Source organism: Monosiga brevicollis, genomic scaffold (genome assembly GCF_000002865.3).
Source record: "Monosiga brevicollis MX1 MONBRscaffold_53 genomic scaffold, whole genome shotgun sequence".
Classification (NCBI taxonomy): Eukaryota; class Choanoflagellata; order Craspedida; family Salpingoecidae; genus Monosiga; species Monosiga brevicollis.
Window position 1 is genome coordinate 25922 of NW_001865090.1, and position 20185 is coordinate 46106.

The window sequence follows — 20185 nt, forward strand, 5'->3', positions numbered from 1 at the left end:
CATGCGTGATGACACCAAGACACCTCACGCGCTCTCGCTGCCCATTTTGTTATCCTCTGCATCGTTCCGCCATCAACCTCATCTCTCGCACCAACAGATGGGATTACGCCTGCCGGATACTTCTAGCCATGGTCGACAACCTCCGTGGCTCGAACCAAAGCCCGTTGTGCACCGGCTCTCGGGGATCGCAAGCGTTCCTGCTGTTGGGGCTCCTCGGCTTGTTTCTGTGCTTGCAGTTGCCTGGCCCAGCCCAGGCCGTCGCACCACAGCTGGGACCCGCTCCTGCCAACCTCATGCCTCAGCACCTGGCCAATGTCCAGATCTCAGCCCCCACACCACCAGCCGACGCCGCCGGCAGAGGAGACGATCAAGAGGATGAAGATTATGCTTCGGGCGATGGTGCCCTAAACGACGATGCACCGCTAACCACACCTGCGGGCCCAACCTCGGATTCGCAGTCGGGCGATGCATCGCTCTTCACTACAGCCGCGCCATCGCCTAGCGCCGATACACCAACCTCCTTGTCCAGCACCTCGTCCAGCACCTCAACCAGCTCCTCGTCTAGCTCCTCGTCTAGCTCCTCGTCCAGCACCTCGTCCAGCACCTCGTTCAGCACCTCGTCCAGCACCTCGTCCAGCACCTCGTCCAGCACCTCGTCCAGCACCTCGTCCAGCACCTCGTCCAGCACCTCGTCCAGCACCTCAACCAGCACCTCGTCCAGCACCTCAACCAGCACCTCGTCCAGCACCTCGACAGACTTGCCAGCAACGGAAGAACCAACATTACCAAATATCGTGCTCATCGTCTCAGATGATTACAGCGCCCGCAAAGAGCACAAAACACCCAACATCGATCGTCTAGCCGCTCAGGGCCTGCAATTTAGCCGTGCCTACGCGCAGTGGCCCCGCTGCTCGCCCTCGCGCTCGTCCTTTCTCTCTGGCCGCTATCCACATGAGCTTGATGTCCGTTGTTTGCTTGCATCAGACAGCCACAAAGACCTGCTCTGCACTCACGATCCTTCTTGCTACTGCTCTTTGACATTCCTCAGATTTACACTGGCAAGTCCAACATCCGAACCTCAGCTTTTCCAGACCTGACCACCTTGCCCGGCTTTCTCAAGCAGCAGGGCTACAACACAGCTGGTGTTGGCAAGACCTTCCATGACGGGTATGCTTGTCGCACGCGTGACCGCACGCACCGCCGCAAACGCCACTGTCGAGGCTTGCGCCACCTGCGTGCTGCTACAACGCCACTACCCTCATTGCCATCGTCTCGCCATGTCTAATATCACGCAACCAATCGACCCTGACCCTTCAACCCGTGCTAGTGACCCAGACTGTAAGCACCCAGTTCGACAAGTTGTGTGCCTCTGAACGAGCCCACTCACCCGCAATGACGCCACCCCTCTAGACTGGGATGGCCCACGCTCATGGACCTACCCGCACTGGCCGCTTCGTGACCTCAAGGACACACTTGAATGGTTTGACATGCTCCGCTGGCCCAATTCGATGGAAACCACAGATGCTGCACCCGACGAGCACAGCGCAGATTTGGCCTTTGTGGATCACGAGATTGCCTCTCGCGCCATCGAGAGCATAAACGAGCTCAAGCTCTCTGACAAGCCCTTTTTCCTCAATGTCGGGTTCCGACTGCCACAGTAAGTGGTTGTGCTGCCTTGGACCCACATCAAAACTTGACCCCACTTTGCAGGCTGACATCAATGCAACGTCTTTATTCCCCTTCTTCATGATATCCGTCTCCCCTTCCCCCATGGCAGCACCCCGTGGATGATGCCGATCCAAGATTGGAACGAGTATACATACGATGACTTTGCACCCGGCCTGGATGAACCCCTGCAGCAACCCGCGGACCATCCGTCATTGGCCTACGCTTATCCGCAATCAAAGTACACCTCCCGCATCATGGCCACCCATGAAACGCTGGGAGGAGGCACGCCCATTGAATACAGAGCCGGCAAAGACTTTTCGCCGTCCCACCCCTTGCCAACCCTCGTAACGCAAGAGCTTCGTCGCGCCTTTGCAGCCTGCATTACCTTTATGGACCGCCAACTCGGTCGTGTCCTTGATACCATCGAAGCAGACCCAAACGTGGCCAACAACACGATTGTTGTCTTCACTTCTGACCACGGGTTTTATCTTGGCGAACGTAGGTCTCGTCTGCGCAACGAGCTGTTTAGTCAGGACAAAGGGAGGCATGCCTCGGTCACCTGTCCCATGATGCGTTGGCGCTAACAATTCACTGTTGATGCCAACTTTTCCCCTGGTTTGCTCTGCAGTTGGGTTGTGGAAGAAGCAGCTCGTCTACGAGAAGGCGGCCCTTGTCCCTCTCGTCATTCATGATCCAAGATACCCGGCGCAACACGGCAAGGTGCATAGCACCTCTTTGGCTGAGCTGACTGACCTTTATCCGACCTTTGCCGACCTGGCCGGTCTGCCTCCACCCGAAGAAGCCAGCGGCGTGTCTTTGGCCGGTATCGTTCGCGGCGAGGCCGACCTGGCCCGCGATTCGGCTCTTACTCTGACGGCACGTTGTGATACCAAACACTATCCGGACTGGGCGCGAAATGAATGTAAAATCAAGGAGCTCCGCAACGAGGAGGCTCAAGTGATGGGCATCTCCATTCGCACCACCAAATATCGCTTCACCACTTGGGTGTCCTGGGATTTCCTGAGCAACAAAGGTATGTTGTGTGCACTTAAGCATCCATGCTTGCTCGGTCAAAAGCCAAAAGCATGTTACTATTATTATTATGATCGGAGGGCATTGCCGCAGTTCTCAACATGAGCTTCTCATTTATGGTTTGTGCACACATTGCAAATCCCAGCCGATACCAAACTTGAGCCAAAGGCCGATGAGCTGTATGACCATCGTGCTGAGGACGCAAGCGTGCTGCCCGCCATCGAAGCCGTCAACCTCGCCGCTACCAAGGATTATAATGCCGTCATTGAGCTCCTGCGCCACATGGCCTGGGAGCGCATGGGTATTGAGACCGACTTTGCCCTGACTCACAACGCTGGCGTTGGTATGCAGCCCTCGATTCCCAAATACGCTCGGTACTCAAACGTATTTTGGCCTGATCAATGATTGGTGGACCGGCACCTCACTTGTTCTTGTTTGATGACTAGATGTGGGGCAAGCCGACACGCCAGACGGCCTTGCTTTTGCTCGCTTCGATTCAAATGATGCCCACTTGTTTCGTGGCAAATCCATGAACGAATGCCAAATTCTCTGTTCCATCTATCGCAACTGTGCTGGTATGTGTGTGTGTGTGTGTGTGTGTGTGTGTGTGTGTGTGTGTGTGTGTGTGTGTGTGTGTGTGTGTGTGTGTGTGTGTGTGTGTGTGTGTGTGTGTGTGTGTGTGTGTGTGTGTGTGTGTGTGTGTGTGGCATCGGGCTCGCCAGCCTCCTCATTCGTGTGTGTTTTTTTATTCCGGTGTCATGGCTAGGTGTGGTGGTATTTCCGACGGACGATCGAGCCAAGATGTGCTACGGCATCAGCTACATCGACACCATCTTCCCCGTGAAAGCGCAACGCCCCGACGTGCTGAGTTTCACGTACAAGCCATTCTACGAACGCTTGTGGAGCGAGTAGACCAAGAGACAACCGCTTGGATGCCGAATTAGCCTCCAATGACTGGAGCAGAGTGACACCGTCTGCGACGGGTCACCCAGCCATCTCCTTGCAAGACTACAGCCCAAAGCATGCCCCACGTTCGCTCTTTTTCTCCAGAGTCTCTCGAGCCACCTTTCCCTCCTGAGCACGGGCACCGCCAGGCAAACTCGATAGAAATTGATTTCGTTTCCAAATCCCAAAGTCCTTCATGATGCGGTTGATAAACACTTGTTGAATGCTTATTATCAATACATGCAGATCTGAAAGTAATTTGGCTTGATTTACCTCCAAGTTCTTGATGAGTTATTGTCGTTGATACAACTGTTATTGCTGTGACACCATTGTTGGTATTTTTTTTTCTCTTTCGCGAAGATTTTGAGCGCTGAGCAGGATGGCAGCCAAGCGAGTTATTATCACGGGTATGTCATGGCAGCTCGTGGCGCACCAGGAAGGGTAGTTGGCGCACCGAATGGTGCATGATTTTGCAACGATCGTGCCTCATGGCAGCAACGGTTTCACCGCGTGCTCTTTTAGGCGGATCCAGTGGCATTGGGGCATCGCTGGCGCGCATGCTCGGCCAGCAGGGCTGCCATGTCTTTATCACGGGTCGCAATGCCGCATCCCTTCAAACTGTGGCCGATGAAGTCCTGGCGGCAGGTGCTGCCTCGGCTCACGTGTCTGTCGGTGATGTGAGCAACGAGGCGGATGTCTCCCGGTATGCTGTGCCCCCTTTTCGCACCAAACGCCGCTGTCCCGCCCCCCGCCCCCACCAGAGAGCACATGGCTAACCTTGCTCTTTATTCCATGTGGCCCAGCCAGTACCAAGAGGCTGTTGAAAAGATTGGTGGGGTTGATGTTCTCGTGGCCAACGCCGGTACGTGGCTAGTTGCGCTGCGCGCCACGCTCAAAGCCAGTGGGCTCTGACGGTTTCGTGTTGAAACTGTCTGTTTTGGCGAGATTCTCAGCGTTCACATGGTTGAACTTTAGGCTGTGGTGGGGGCAGCTCGCGGGTTGAGGACCTGTCAGTTGAGATGTATGACCGCATGTTCAATGCCAACGTGCGAGGCGTCTACCTCTGGCTGCAGCAGGTGGGTCACGGGCTAGGGAAAATCCGTATCGGTCGTGCCTTTAGCCGGGCACTCGTCGCTCACAGATTTCATTTCTTGCATTTACCGAGACGTAGGTACTGCCAGCCATGCGGGCACAAAGTGCGGGTCAAGTTGTCATCACGTCCTCTGTCGCTGGATTGCGCGCTTGTCCTCATGGAGCTGTGTATTCCGCCTCCAAATGGGCCATTACGGTATGGCTGGCTACCTGTAGCATCCCCATTCTTGTTTGAAGTACGCCGTGCTGATGCATCAAAGCTGACGCGCTGATCTGTGCGTGCTCCTCTTGAAATCTGGACCCGCCGGGAACAACGGGTTTGTGAACTCGGCCTTTCTATAGGGCCTGGCTCTCGCCGTTCGTCGTGAGCTTGAAGGCTCGGGTGTCAAGGTAGGCTTTTCACGTGGGCTGTGCGATGTGTCACGCACATCACTGAAAAGAAACGCTGGAAAAAAAAAATTTTTTTCTTTCTCACCACTGTGCTGCCTGGATGGCGCTGCTACTGCAAAATGTGCAGCTGGCAACCATCAACCCGGGAGCAGTTGACACGCCTTGGTGGTCAGAGGTATGGACGGCACAGACCTGGCATGGCAAATCACCCCAACCACCGCTTGCCTCACGATCTACTTTGTGCCTTGCTCTATCCGCAGCCAACGCGAGGGGGCAAGCGTGACAAGCCAGCGCCGACGCGCATGCTCAAGCCAGAAGATGTGGCTGCCTCAATCATGCACATCATCAACCAGCCTGCAACCTCAAACATTGAAATGCTGTCCCTGGATCCCTAAAAACATGCACCCTTTTTCAAAACTTGCGCTGCTCTCCTTGACATTTGAGCTTGACCTGGTGCCAATGACCCCCCTTCCTTGCCACCATAAATGCATCCAGCCACGATACGCGCGCTCACACGGACAAGGCGGCGAAACACTCGCCCAGGCACGATGGAAGCCAGAGACAAAAGTCGCCATCAACAAGAGAGAGAGCGAGAGAGAGAATCGGTTAGAGAGAAAGGAAAGGCATAAGCAGAGAGAGTAAATTGTCATCACTTTTGTATCTCAGCATCAAGAGAGGAGTTGATGTGATGATGTCGTGAACGATACACGAGCTACTGCTGCTGCTGCTGCTGCTGCTGCTGCTGCCGGTGCTGCCTACTACTACCATTGCTGCTGCTGCTACTACACTACTACCACTGCTGCTGCTACTACTACACTACTACTACTGCTGCTGGTGCTCCTACACTACTACTGCTGCTGCTACTACTACACTACTACTACTACTACTGCTGCTGCTGCTGCTGCTGGTGCCGGTGCTACCTACTACTACCACTGCTGCTGCTGCTACTACACTACTACCACTGCTGCTGCTACTACTACACTACTACTACCACTACCACTGCTGCTACTGCTCCTACACTACTACTGCTGCTGGTGCTGTGGATGAAGGAACGTGCGGCTAAATTTTAGGTGCTGGACACATGCTGTTGGCGGTGAAGAGACGTGCGGCTGGACTTTTGGTGCTGGTTGGTGGTGGAACCCATTCGGCTTTGACATCTTCGGGTGTCGACGAGGGCCGCCATGTCCCGGGTCGGCTTGGACAACCTGGCTGGTAGCCAGAGCTGTTATGTCAACGCCATGGTTCAGGTACTGCGCGACCGCACACCCATAGAGTCTTTTGCCACTCACAGCTTCTGTGTTGACACTCTCACTGCACTTGTATTGCACGCAGCTCTTGTATGCCCTGACACCGTTTAGATCGGCCATTGCTGCAGCCCCACACCGCTGTGGTTCTACCGTGCGGGCCAAGGCATGCGTTCTGTGCGCGCTCCGCGATGTGTTCGAGGGCATGGATGCCGCTGCTGCCTGTCTTGATAGCGATGAACCGGTCCCGGCGTCCACCAGTCGCCTGCGCCGCGCGCTCGCCATGTCATATGCCCACGTCCATCGCTTTCAGCTCAACACCACCGACGATGCAGCCGATGCCCTAGACGCGACCTTTGTCCACATTCACCTCGCCGCCACGGGAGACGCTCTTCCCACTAGTAGCCGACAAGACAAACTTCGCCTCTCCCAACTACCTGCCTGCGCCCTAGCCAACTGCCCAGCCCACGCTTGCTTTGGCTTCTCCCTTGCTACCAAGGCGTGTATTTGTCCCGACGCTCTCGACCCTCCAGCCCTTGTCGCGTGATGTGCCTCGCAGCTAACTCTTGTGTCTCCCCGCTTGACCTTGCCCCAGGTGGTTTGCCCGTGCGGCGCACAGTCCAGCCCCACGCCCTATCATGCCGGAATGCTGACAGTATTGGCTGCCAGCGTCATGGATGAATTTCGGCAGGACCGTACACGGCGCTTTGGAGTGGCACTCAAACGTAGCATGATCCAAGATGGTCACTTAGCCTGCGGCTATACGCATTGTACAGCTTCCCCTTCCAGACGCCATCAAGCGACGACACTTCGCGCCGCCCCTCCATTTCTCAACCTTGCTCTTACCTGGTCCGAAGCCGCCGCTTCCTCTCAAGACCTGGACCTGCTGCTGAGCAGCATAGACTTTCGTCTCTATCCTAGCGACCTCTTTGACCACGTCGAGCTTGGTGGCACAGCTACACAGCCCATCGCCTACGAACTTACGGGCCTGTTGGTCTATGGGAGCTCCCACCACTTGGCCATCGTTCGTGGCAAACAGGATGTCTGGTGGCTCTGTGATGACCATCGTACCCAACACCTGGGTTTTTGGCCTGAAGTCAAGTCCTTCATCGAGAGCAGGCACTATCAGCCCATCCTCCTGACGTACGCCCGAGTCGATAATCTGCCCCCGGACCAGGATGGTGCCATTCGCTCGGAATCCAACCCGCTCCAGCAGAAGGCAAACTTGGCCATCAGCGCATCAGCCGATGACCTTGGCCACGTTCTTCGCTTCATGTCGCACAATCCCCAAGAAGCTCCACTCGCTCACGCCAGTCGACCAACCTTTCCCGCCAACAGCAACCCACGACCAGCAGGGCCTCCCTCATACGCAACACCCCTCACTCAGAGCGCAAATCAACATCACTACCCCCCGCCCATGCCCAACACCACCACGTCAGCCATGCCGCTGCCGCCCGAGGGGTATAGTCCCTTGGCTTCAAATCACACCCATGGTTACATCCCGCCCCACGCGCCCGTGCATCACCATCAGTACCATGGCCCTGGTCCCGTTCCATCCAGACCCCCTGCGCAGTCGCTCGACCGACCGTTTGATAACGCCCCAGCTGACCACTCGTATCCTCCTCAAGCCCATACTCCGCAGGCCTATCCTCCACAGGCCTATCCCTACAATCCTCCACAGACCCATCCCCACGATCCTCCACAGGCTTATCCCTACAATCCTCCACAAGCTTATCCTCCACAAGCCCACCCTTCACAAGCCCATTCTCCACAAGCTTATCCTCCACAAGCCTATCCTCCACAAGCTTATCCTTCACAAGCTTATCCTTCACAAGCCCATCCTCCACAAGCTTATCCTCCACAAGCTCCGTCGCCGCACGGCCGACCATGGAGCCAGCAGCCATGACCGGGAACAGTTTCGCTTGCCCACTATACACCAAGTCGCCACACTTGAAACTTCACCATGCAATTCATTTGAAAAGCCACCATGCCGACTCCAAAGCCGAGGCACTCTTCTTTTTAAAACATTTCTTGTCTTATCACGTCACTTGCTCTTCTTTCTGCACAAACGTGGCCTAGGCATGCATTTCCTATGACCTCAGGCCTTCTCCAACAAAGCTAAGACTTCCTTGCTCTTCTATGCATGATGGCAAGACCACGGACCATAGCCAAAGTGAGACTGTGATCTAAGCATCAAGACAAATCCGGCAGGGCGCCTGAACAATACCAGCCATACCTTGAGTGTGAGCAGCAGGTTGTCATGGGCAGCCGCAGCAGCAGGTGCAACGGGCCCCCGTCGACTCTTTTGAGCTACCTGGGCCTTGCGCTAAGCAGAACAAAATCAAACCGGATTCAAAGGCAAATGCAAAGATGAGCACAAGCCCGTAGCAATGCAGCCTGAGTTGAATCAACACATAAAGCTGCGAGCGAAAGCGTTCCCAAGAGCAAACGCACCTCAAGCAAGCGCACAATACCGTTAAAGCGCGCGACAGCGGGGGCATTCTGCTTCAACAAAGCACAACGTGTGGCATCCTGACAGCAGGAGAGCAAAAGATCGCAGGCAGGAAAGAAAATGCTGTCCTTGTCGCGATACATCTGCAGCAACTCGACAAGTACCACCATGCTCTCTGTGGTTGTAAAAGTTGCACTTCGTGTTGAGGCATGTTGAAACAAGTGTTGGAAGATGGCCAAAGTGTACTCCAACAGGACCATGTGGGGCTTGCTACGATTGCAAGCATTGACGAGCTCCATCAAAATACGCACGGCATCATCTTGCTCCACCAATTGCAGGCAACACTCTGGCGAGAGCTTGGTCACGATGCATAGCGTTTTTACGGCCTTGAGCACAAATGTCAGCTTTTGATGAGTCAACAAAATTTCAAGGGCACTACGAGCTCGGTTGCCGAGCTTCATGCACTCCTCGGTGTTTGCGGCGAGATAGCGCACGCGCTTGGCAATTTCCTTGAGCTTGCGGCTCATGGTTTTACGCGTCTGATAAGCACGCCAGCTGGCCTGGATGGAGGTGGCTGCACGGCTTTGACGAAGGATTTGCAAAGCCTCGCGTCGTTCTCGGAAAGCCCGCTGAATAGTAATGGCAGCCGCTTTTTGCCGAACAAGATGGCGCCGAGCGAGCCATCCCCGCACTACTGCCTGGGCACGGCACACTAGCTCAGCGTTGCGGGCATAGGCTCGAGCGGCCAACTCAGCACGATACGCACGTCGTGCTAACATGCCACGCCACACGGCAACCAGTTTGGTGGCAGCTGCAACCTCCTGACGACGGCGACGCATGAGCGCGCGTGCATGCCAGCCACGATAGGCGGCTTGCAGGCACACAGCAGCCACACGCTGACGTTCCAGGGTGTCGCGCAACTCTCGCGCATGGCAACGTGCCATGAAGCCACGAACCAGTGCATTGATTTTCGTTGCAGCAACATGTTGAACCCTTAGGCGCTGGGTCTGGCGACGAGCCATAAAGCCCCGCACGACGCGCTGAATCGTCAGCGACGCCATCGTCTGCTGCTGGCGCTTCACACGCAAGCGCTGGGTCTGACGACGAGCCATAAAGCCCCGCACGACTCGCTGAATCGTCAGCGACGCCATCGTCTGCTGCTGGCGCTTCACACGCAAGCGCTGGGTCTGGCGACGAGCCATAAAGCCCCGCACGACTCGCTGAATCGTCAGCGACGCCATCGTCTGCTGCTGGCGCTTCACACGCAAGCGCTGGGTCTGACGACGAGCCATAAAGCCCCGCACGACGCGCTGAATCGTCAGCGACGCCATCGTCTGCTGCTGGCGCTTCACACGCAAGCGCTGGGTCTGACGACGAGCCATAAAGCCCCGCACGACGCGCTGAATCGTCAGCGACGCCATCGTCTGCTGCTGGCGCTCCACACGCAAGCGCTGGGTCTGACGACGAGCCATAAAGCCCCGCACGACGCGCTGAATCGTCAGCGACGCCATCGTCTGCTGCTTCTGTGCTTCAGCAGCAGTGGCTAAGCGACTGAAGGTACTGCTTGCGAGCCAAAAACATACGAACTTGAGACTGGAGTACGATGGCAGCACGCGCCTGTCGAAGAGCCTGGACTCGTCGTTGAGCCACCACTGCACGATACGCTGACTGAAGCACCACCACTGCGCGCGTTTGCTGCTGCCATAACTTTGCACGAGCTTGGCGCGCTCTCTCACGAAAAATCCATTGTTTGAAGGCACGCTGCAAGCAGCATGCGGCTGTAAACTCCGCCAATTGGGAAGCTCGTGCTGCCTCACGTTGATGCAATACAGACTTCAGCTCGATGATCACGCTATCAAACGCCGAGCGAGCGTGCATCTCTTGCCTTTTGAGAGCCATGATGGTTTGTCGCGCGTGCCAACCTCGCATCACACGCTGCAAGCACACCGCAGCTTGGTGCATGCCGAGGACGTGCTGGCGAGCCAAAAACATGCGTACAATGGCCTGAAGTCGCACGGCTGCCTCGTGTTTGTTAGCAAGGCTGGCGCGAGCCAGCGTGCCACGCCAAGCAGCCTGCAGCACAACTGCAGAAGTTCGCGCAGTCTGGTACTTGCGCTGGGCGTGATTCATACGCCACCAAGCAGCGATGCGAGTGGCTGCAATTGTGTTCCTGTTAGCTTCCAGTGCTGCCACCTGCTCTTTTCGACGCCACAGCCACGTACGCACGGCCTGCTGCAGAGTCCTGGCAGCTGCACGCTGCTTCAAAAATGTTTGCCGAGCTGAACGTCCCAGCAAAATGGCTTTCCAGCGTGACTGCAGTGCCATAGCCGCTGATTCTCGCTGGGCACAAGCCAATGCAAACTGCTGTCGGGACAAGGCACCTCGCATGAAGTTTTGAATGTGGAGTACGCCAGTTCGCGTCTTGTGCCAGGCACAAGTGGCCGCACGAGCACGAAGGACGGCTTGAAGGCGTTGGATGCCATGCCGTACTGTGGAAAAGCGACGAGCGGCGAGCATGCAGCGAATATTGCTTTGAAGCACGATAGTAGCGGCACGCAACTGCTGAAAGTGTCGGCGCTGAATATGAGCTCGCCACCAAGTGGCAATCTGAGTCGTTGCTTGATGGCGGCGTTGCATCTCCTGGCGCGCGGCCCACCCGAGTACCACAGCTTGGATGCGCGAAGCGGCTGTGTATTGTCGCTTTTGATGTTCACTAATTGCATGATCACAGGCCTTGGCGTGTGCCGCCTGACGAGCGGCTGTACGGCTGCGAACCAGGGCGTGCCACCAGCGCTGGATAACAAGCGCTGCACGCGCTTCCACGCTAATGTCGAGCAGACGCTTGGCCAAGTAGGCCACGTAAGCAATGACGACCTTCTCATCGGGCAGCGTCCCGCTCAATTCACTGGAGCGCGCAAGAAGAGGCACACCACCCATGGCTTTAATGGCCTGACTGAGCAGCTTGAAATTGTGTCGTTCATTGGCCAGCAATTGTTGGCGAGTGCGGCCGCCGAGCGTGTTGGTCCCCGGGCTGTAAGCGGCAGCAAATCCGTGTGCACCTTCTTCCAGGACAGCATGATCGTTGTCGTAAGTTGTGGCGGCCTCCTGCACCGTCAAGGTCGTTTCAAACTCCACGTCCTCCATGGCCAACAACTCGGGGTGGTAGTGATGAATCAATGCGCAGAGCACACGCCCATCGGAAAAAGAGCTAGCAAAGTTGCTCACAGGAACCTCATAGCGCAGTGTCACCAGGCGAGCCCACTGCAGAAGAAGAGTCAGGTGTGGTGAATTGACGTACATCTCTCCCTGTGAGACACGACGCTGCTCATCAAGCTGGCGGTAACTAGGATCACGCTTGAGTTGGGCAATCTCTTGAGTCAATCGCTCCGTGTCCACAATGTCGTGAATTTTGAAATGCAGAAGGATGCGCCAAAGCACATTGAGGGTCTGCTCACGATGCCCAGCCACAACTGGGTTGATGGTAGATTCAAGAAGAAGACAGCCGTGGCGCTGCAAGCAGAAAAGGTGGCAAAATGTTCAGCATAAGAAAAGGTAATGAGAGCTGGGGTGCACCGCGGGATGAAGCCTTGGGCCGTACCTTGAGCGTCTCAAAGACGGCTTTGACGTTATGGACCTTCTGGAGACGACTGATGGCTGGCGTGCGTAAGTTGGACATAAGGTCACTTGTCCCATCGCGCTGTGCAAGCAACAGCTCACACAGGTGGGCCAAGCGCACACCATCACGCAGGTCCTCAGCTAGATTAGTCACCTGTTTGGAACCAAACCCAGGTCAACCGGCATAACACGTTGTGAGTGAGTCGTAATGGCGGGCTTGGAAGACAAACTCTGAGGGCGTGGGTTTAAGCATTTACCTGAAAATTGTACTCATCCAGGTACGTCTGGCGAGATTGAACGACATAGCCGAGATAGCTGAGATGCTTGACAACGTCACCCTCTCCTTTGAGCAACTCCCGCGAAAGCAGGACCAAAAACTCGTTGGTCGCCTTCACTTCGCTTCCCTTGGCAAACATCAAACATTCAGGACCCAGCAGCTGAGCACTCTTGATCTACACAAACCCGACATCAATCAAAATCCAAGCAGGTATGACAGCGGAAATGAGTTGATGAGAAGCAAGTGCTCATGAACAGACATGCAATAAATATGCAGCTTTTACATGGCCATCTGTGCTTAGCGGCACGTCTGAACGGGACACACAAACAAGCAAGCAAACAAGCAAGCAAGCACAGGTTTGATGGCACAGTGCCAGCTGCATATAACAGGAGTGGAACACCCATGAATCACCTGATCCAAAAAGAAGATCAGCGCCAGGTAACGCTTGAGCGTGTATTGTTTGAGTTGGGGTTCGAATTCCGCGGTGTAGGATCCAGGCACCGCGGGATGAGCATGTTGTGCGGCAAGCTCAGGGCTGAAGAGAAGTCGGTTAGCCAAAAAGCTGGCAAGCATACGACGTTGTCCATCATCGTCGTCTCGGGCAAAGGGGGCCAGGGAAACGCCGAAGACGGTTTCGATACCAAGTTGCAGATACGAGTTGGAGAAAGAGAGCAGGGCACCAATGATGGATTCGCGTAGACCCACATCGGCCCATGGGGCTCGATCCTCACGGATGGCAATGTGTCCCGACTCGATTTCACCGTTGACACGCTGCAGGACGTCTTGCACCGGTGCCGAAGTGAAGTGCGCCATGGCTCGACCCTGGTGTTGCAGCCAGCGCCGGCGCCGTTCAGAAGAGGGCAGCAGCTCGTCATCGCCAGCAAAGATATGGTTTAACCACCTGGACATCACGTCAAGTAGGCTGGTGAGTGACGGGTGCATACAGCGTTTTTGGGTGTGCAATGAAGGTGTAAAACAGTCAAGATGTGGCGACCCACCGAGTAAAGCCGGCAGTCTGCTTCGTGGCCCAGTCGTCATCGTGATACATGTTTACAGCGGCAAAAACGTTGTGGGCGGGTTTGGGTTGATCGCTCGGTTTTGCAGCACGCTTGAGCGAGAGCGATCGCATGGCCACGCCGACTGCAGGCTTGTCAGCTTCAGTGCTGGCACCAGACTTGAGACGGCGAATTGAGGCACGGGATTTAGCCCGCAAGAACGACTTGGCAGCGGGAATGGGGGCCTCGTTTTCTTTGGCCAGCTTTTCCTGCTGATCTTTGTTCTGTGGACGGCCGGCAGGGTGCATGAGACGAACGGCCGTATCGTAGAAGCATGAGCATGCGTTGCTCACCTTGCGACGAATTTCATTTAGTGCCAGTTTGTTTTTGATTCGGCCTGTCTGTGGACTGATGCTCAGTCGTGGCTGGGGTGACGAGGTGCGGGGCTTTTGAATTCGAAAGCCCTGCGCGTGCGACTTGGGAACGGGCCGAGCCTTGTAAGACTTCTTGGGGCTAGGCACAAAAGCAATGCCCGTTGTCTTGATCTGATAGCGACGTCCCTCTACACAAGAGGGGCAAAAATGCGTGGTGCACATGTCAATGAGTGAGAGCGGTCCTCAACAAGGATGCGCGGGTTGGTGTGCAGGGGCTGTCACCACGAGCGACCCGGGGGCCTACCCGAGGAGAGATTAATGACAGCTCGCATGGCCTGGGATGAGGACATGCTGGGCGTCTGCCAGGAGATTTCCACGTCGACGGCATCGCGTGGGCCGATGAAAAAGACTTTCTCGCACCCATCATCCCTGTAGCAGTCGTTCGCAGCCCGAGCGTTGAGAACCAAGCATCGAAAAGCGGTGATGATTAAATTACGAGAGGTGTAATCAAGGCCAACGTACGCGTTGTTGAGCTCAGGCCAGCTCAAACTAAGACCCTTGTTGGCAGTCATTCGGTCCACGGAGACGGTGACGCCGGCAAAGCTGGGATTTTCAACACGCAAGACTGCACAAGCCTGCTCCCCCATGTTGACCTGCGAAAAAGGCCGAGGGGGGCATGAGGCGTTCGAACATGGCTGCTGCTTCTGAAGAAGCCCAAAGCAAATTGAGGATGGAGACAAACAGTGTGTTTCACAGAAGAAAGTATGCATTACCTTGCCAAAGTCGACGGCTTCGGGGCACTGAGTTTCCGTGAGGATCAAGAGGACGGTGTCGCGAGCTGTGGGCGGTGAGGCCACGACCTGATCTTTGGCCTTTAAGCCTTGTGTTGGTGTCTTGGGCTCAGCACCATTGATGGTGCGCAAGGGGGACGATGCCCACGTGGCGCGTGGAACCGTCGCCATGGCGCAGGTTCGACTCGAACACGACGACGAGCGATGCCGGCCGACGCTACGTGCGCATGAGACGTTGCCGGACGAGCGAGCGAAAATACCATCCAAAGCTCAAAATCGATCCAGAAACTTGTGTTTTCAAATTTTCCCGCCGAAGTATCAAACGCCCTATATTTAGAAGACTTGGATACGGAATATAAATGAAGATGAATAAATCGCTCTATTCTTTTAGTAAATTGCGGATCGATGTCAGCAAAAGTGGAAATGTCAGCTTTTCTGGGGGGTTGGTAGATGCGATTTCTTGGCCACATCGGGGCGGCGATGTGCGGGTGTGGGGGGGGCTGTGTGGCTGTGGTGGTGGAGGCCGATTAAACGGCAGGGCATGGCAGAGGGCAAGCAAAATTGAAGATTGGTATGCTTCCATTTTCATCTTCTTTTTTTTGTTCGTTCTAAGCTGCCAGTTGCTTCTCGAGCTCGGCCTTGTGAGTGTCAAAGTACGCGCACAAAGCACTCAAGCTGCGACCACGGTGGGAGATGCTGTTCTTGATGGTCTTGTCCATCTCTGCGTAGGTTTCTTCAAACCCGTCGGGCTGGAAGACGGGATCCCATCCAAAGTCGGTGGGGCCCCGTGCCGGCACAATCTGAAAGGCACAGGAGTAACGGAGCGATTGACAAGACAGTGAATACAGAGAGGAGCCAAGGTGTCCTGGGGTGCGCAAGCAGACATTTGCATGCACATGCAAAGTTGAGTTTGGAAGTGCCAGTTGGCACAATCGTACCTTGCCCTCAGTGCGGCCGACAAAGGTCTGAATCTCAGCACCAGGTCCGGTGGTGAAAGCAAAGATGCATTGGGCATAAGCCGATTTGTCAGGGTAGGCAGCCAGCAGGTTGTTCAGCCCGACATGCCCCGTCTTGTCGAGAAACCACTTGATGTAAGGGCCGGGCAAACCGTGAAGGGCGTTGAAGCAGAGCGAGGTGTCCTCCACCATCACGGGACCCTTCACCTATGACATGGTAGTCAAAGGTCAAGACGCGCACGCAGACAAGGAAAGTGTCAGGATCAACTTTTCGCTAAAACCATTGACGTTGCCGCGTACCTCGGCGGCAGCCAAGCGGCACTTTTCGCGGGAAATATCCTCCGGCTCGCCCTGCAACTCGGGCAAGTCAATCTTGCGATTGGTCAACTCAAAGGGGAAGCCCTGCCCCAAAATCTGTTGCACCTCCTATGCGCCAAAAAAAAAAAAACACGGCCATCACCGTGAAGCACACTGGAACCCCGAGCAACCGTTGCATGACACACAGCATCTAGCACGCTGTCTCTCTACCTGCAGCTTCTTGGCATTCCCCGTCACAAAGGTGATGGCAGCCGTGGTCTTGGCCATCTTGGCAGCCATGACCCTCCCTCTCGTCTCAAAAATGGCGCCGCTCTCTCTCAAAATGCTGACAAAAGGGGTGACGTTTGTACAATTCGCTATGCATGTGGCATGAAAAGGCGGCTCTCAACTATACAATTTTTCGCAGGTGAAGGATTCTGACATTAAGGGGCGGGCAGGCAAACATCATTCAAAAAAAGGAAAAGACAGCTACTACTACAGTCTCTGGTTTGGCTTGATCTTCAGTCACTGGGCGTCTGCTTGCATCGCCAATCCCCTTGAATTTTGATGTTTGACTGCATCAATTTGGCGACGCCGCCTCTCTCTCTCTCTCTCTCAAACTCTCTCTCTCTCTCTCTCTCTCTCTCTCTCTTTGTCGCCTGTCGTGGTTCATCAGATCATCAACACCCCAGCTGAAGTCCTCGGGCAGTGCTGCTTCAAAGCCGGGTGGCGCTTTCCGCCGCCAACCACAGACGGCTTCGTGCCCCGGCAGACCCGCGTCAAGCAAGGGCGTGTTTTTGACCTCCAATCGCCCTGGTCTTTTTCCCCTCAGAGTAGCAACATGTACGTCCAAACAAGCCGTAGGCACAGGCCCCCTCACTCGGCACAACGCTTCATGTGCGCCACCCCCTTGGCCCTGCGCTGACTGGATCCTTATCCTGCTCTTCTTCCATGTCGCTGTGCCGTGTTCTGGCACCAATAGGACAGATTCCGACGAGGAAACCCTGCGACGGGGCCCCTCAACTCGAACCGGTCCCCCAATGACCAGCCTGGTCCCGCACAACGAGCCCACAACCATGGAAGGCTCGCCGCTTCCGGGTCCGAAATGTACGTCGACCCCACAGACACTCGCTCAAGCTGCCCGTGCCCCCGCCGCTCTCTTTTTCTTTTCTTTCTCAACCTCAACGCTCGTCTTTTTCCCAATCTCGCTTGCCGCCTTCAACTCTGGACGCAGCATCGTCGAACCGGGCACAGCCCATCTCAGCTTCAGGTACGCATCTGCATGCAGGCTGCGTCAATGCTCTTGGGGTTAGATTAAAGCCTATCCCTGTTGTACCTAGGCAACCTCCTCGAAGTCGAGCAGCCGGCTGAACAAGGCGTCTATGAACTCAACCTCAATGCGCAAGACCAATTCAACGCCAAGGTAGCCGAATGCTTGCGCGCGCCATCTGTCTCCCATGTGTTTATTGATATTCACCGTGCAACTTGTCCATTCACATCACCCACCCGACGGCGACCCGACAGCCACCCGCATCCGAGGTGGCCTCGTCCGCTCGTCCAGCCTTGGCCCACATTGCTGCAGCGCGACCCAAGCCACCCCAAAACAATATGGGCCTGCATGCTGCCATGCTTGCGACTGCCTTTGATGAAACCATGGCGCGCAAGCGCAATCAAGGTCGACGCAAACGCAAAAAGAACAAGGGTGCTTCTGGCGATGGCTCAAAGCTCCATGAGCTGCGCCGACGTGAACGTGTGCGCATGATGTACGTGTCAGCTGCCGACCCTCCCCATAGCCAATCGACCCTGTTTGCTTGCGTATCCTTCCGCGATCGGATCTCATTTGCCACCCCACCCCTGTACGCCGTCCTCTCAGCCAAGCGATTGTGAACGAAGTGGAGAGACCTGTCCTGAACAACATTCACGACCGCATGCACGAGCTCCAAAATCCCGTGCAATCGGCTGTACGTCTAATGGTCATGATCACTTTGCCACACGCTCATTTCCACTCGCATCTCGAAACGGGTTGCACCCGACTCATTTTCTTGCCCACAGGTCCAACACGATGGCACCCTCACCAAGGTTCAAAAGCAGTTCGAGCCCTTTTTTTTTTTCCTTTACTTTGACTCATCCTTCTTTTGCGCAACGCATTTTTTTTTGGTGCAAGCTTTGTTTGTGGTTTTTTCCGAATCTTGCTGACTCGAGTCGGACCGCTGCACGGTAGACGCTGGCTCGGCGACAGACCTTTGACGATGACACCCTTCACCGCTCTGCCCGGGACCCCATCGCTGCAGGTGTGCCTCGCTTCAAGGCGTCGATAACTTTCTCCATATCACGCCTGCTTGAGTCCCTCTTTTTGTCTTTACACACACACACGCGCGCGCGCGCACAGAGCGTCTTCGTTTCTGATCAGTGAATCTTAACCAATCTCCTCAGCTCTCGTGGCAGATTACGAGTGGTACTGCCCGGGTCAGTTGCATCGCAACGGCGTCAACGAATGCTGTCTCAACTTTCCCAAGCGCGCCCAGGACGTGTTCAACCAGTACAGCAACAACAAGCAACGCTTATACCGTGCCTTTCGTGCAGTATGTCTCTTCCGCCTGTCTTCTGGCACAGTTTTCCTCGTTCCCCTGGTGCTACTCTGCTCATGACCCATCGTGCACCATGTGGCACAGACGGGTCGAGATCACGTGGATGAGGCGAGCTCTCGTGAACGTCAGGCCCGCTTCAAACAGCTCAAGCTGGCCGTAAGAAAGCACCCATCGCACATGCTATCATGGATCGTGGGACCATACTGGACCTCGGGATTCCACTGCGTCTTTTGGTTCGTGTTACAAGAACTCATTTCATGCATGGCCTGATCCTGTTGTCGTCTTTCCCCATCAGGAGCAATCTCGGCAAGAAATGTACCGCCTTTTGCGCTCCAACCCCGGGACTTGGCAGGTGTGGCCAACACCCGGCATCACTGTGCCTTGTTGTATTGGACCAGAGCAATCTCACCCCCTGCTCTCGCCGCTGTTCAACGTCTTGTGCCATGCATCGATGAATTTGAGCACAGAGCATACACATTCGCATCCGGCTGTGGTGGAATCTCTTCAAAACCGACTCGCGAAATACCGTTGCGCTCTTCAAGCCCTTTGAAGGATGGTTCCGATCCATCGAGAGTCGATTTGGCAATACCATCTTTGAATTCTTTTTGCTGGCCCGTTGGACGCTTGGCCTGAACCTGGTTCTCGGTCTGCTCGCCCTTTTTTTCCTCATCATTCCACAAGTCATTGACGGCCTGCCACCCATGGTGCGTGCGTTGCCCCACCTTGCCTCTGGTATGCTGTCAGCTGTCTCACCGGCGCTCCAACGATCCCTAGCTGCCATTCTCGGCCGAGGACATCTTCACTGGCGACAACTACTTTCTCAATACCACGCTCTACATTGGCGCCTACACGGACGAGACTCTCCGCTACTCGGTACGCATCTGCATAACTTTTTTCATCTTCATATTGTGTTCTGCCTTTTCCATCATGCTGATCCGGGTCTCGTGTGACCTGCGTTACAACGGCTCTGCTGTGCGCCGTCAACACTCACCACCATCGGTCTCCAGGGCACACCTTGGCGCATGCCTTTGGTCTACATGCTGATGGTTCTCGGCAGCTACCTCTTCTCAGCCCTGCTCCTGGTCATGAACATGCGCAATCAACAGGTGGAGTCTGCGTTTGATCTTCAAGAAACCAACGTGTACCAATACAGCTGTACGTTTCGCGTGGCAATCTTTGACTTTTGCTTTTGAGGCATGATTTATGCATTCGCGACTGGGGCTCATGATTCAATGTCCAAAAAAAATTATCTCTTTAGTGGTGCTCTTCTCGTCGTGGGATCATAACATTTCAGTGGTGGAAAGCGCCAAGGGCCAGCGCGAACTCATCCGCACCAAATTTACGGTTCGTCTCGCCCCCCAACCAATCGGACTCGCTTGCTCACAGGATCCAAACCTCGGCTCTGACTGCGCATCACGGCTGGCTCCCCCTTGGTCAGGAAATGCTGTCGGAGCGCCGCCGCGAAGAGG

General features: G+C 55.3%; 6 protein-coding genes across 6 annotated transcripts; 3 read left to right on the top strand and 3 right to left on the bottom strand.

Annotated features, from left to right (window-relative positions):
* Nucleotides 1–122: 122 nt before the first annotated feature.
* MONBRDRAFT_30486 (uncharacterized protein) lies at nucleotides 123–802 on the bottom strand (the record flags this gene model as incomplete). The annotated part of the gene is made up of 2 exons (XM_001750938.1): nucleotides 123–322; nucleotides 433–802. The coding sequence occupies 2 exons, from the start codon at nucleotides 800–802 to the stop codon at nucleotides 123–125; spliced, it is 570 nt and encodes a 189-aa protein (XP_001750990.1).
* Nucleotides 803–1487: 685 nt separating this feature from the next.
* On the top strand, nucleotides 1488–5522 carry MONBRDRAFT_30487 (uncharacterized protein; the record flags this gene model as incomplete). Its single annotated transcript, XM_001750923.1, has 14 exons — nucleotides 1488–1657; nucleotides 1778–2166; nucleotides 2297–2701; nucleotides 2846–3043; nucleotides 3147–3437; nucleotides 3467–3575; nucleotides 4024–4052; nucleotides 4168–4348; nucleotides 4449–4507; nucleotides 4621–4721; nucleotides 4817–4933; nucleotides 5080–5127; nucleotides 5255–5302; nucleotides 5388–5522. 14 exons carry the CDS (start codon nucleotides 1488–1490, stop codon nucleotides 5520–5522), a joined length of 2280 nt encoding a protein of 759 aa, XP_001750975.1.
* Nucleotides 5523–6308: 786 nt separating this feature from the next.
* Nucleotides 6309–8277, top strand: MONBRDRAFT_13031 (uncharacterized protein; the record flags this gene model as incomplete). The annotated part of the gene is made up of 2 exons (XM_001750924.1): nucleotides 6309–6374; nucleotides 6967–8277. The coding sequence occupies 2 exons, from the start codon at nucleotides 6309–6311 to the stop codon at nucleotides 8275–8277; spliced, it is 1377 nt and encodes a 458-aa protein (XP_001750976.1).
* Nucleotides 8278–8508: 231 nt separating this feature from the next.
* Nucleotides 8509–15046, bottom strand: MONBRDRAFT_13032 (uncharacterized protein; the record flags this gene model as incomplete). The annotated part of the gene is made up of 9 exons (XM_001750939.1): nucleotides 8509–8697; nucleotides 8826–10584; nucleotides 10658–12333; nucleotides 12422–12592; nucleotides 12696–12890; nucleotides 13127–13616; nucleotides 13714–14272; nucleotides 14389–14737; nucleotides 14858–15046. The coding sequence occupies 9 exons, from the start codon at nucleotides 15044–15046 to the stop codon at nucleotides 8509–8511; spliced, it is 5577 nt and encodes a 1858-aa protein (XP_001750991.1).
* Nucleotides 15047–15483: 437 nt separating this feature from the next.
* Nucleotides 15484–16416, bottom strand: MONBRDRAFT_13033 (uncharacterized protein; the record flags this gene model as incomplete). Its single annotated transcript, XM_001750940.1, has 4 exons — nucleotides 15484–15675; nucleotides 15814–16038; nucleotides 16132–16257; nucleotides 16360–16416. The coding sequence occupies 4 exons, from the start codon at nucleotides 16414–16416 to the stop codon at nucleotides 15484–15486; spliced, it is 600 nt and encodes a 199-aa protein (XP_001750992.1).
* A 1365-nt stretch (nucleotides 16417–17781) lies between these two features.
* MONBRDRAFT_13034 (uncharacterized protein) lies at nucleotides 17782–19909 on the top strand (the record flags this gene model as incomplete). Its single annotated transcript, XM_001750925.1, has 8 exons — nucleotides 17782–17891; nucleotides 18002–18089; nucleotides 18350–18419; nucleotides 18562–18710; nucleotides 18801–18872; nucleotides 19012–19068; nucleotides 19491–19589; nucleotides 19724–19909. 8 exons carry the CDS (start codon nucleotides 17782–17784, stop codon nucleotides 19907–19909), a joined length of 831 nt encoding a protein of 276 aa, XP_001750977.1.
* Nucleotides 19910–20185: the final 276 nt, after the last annotated feature.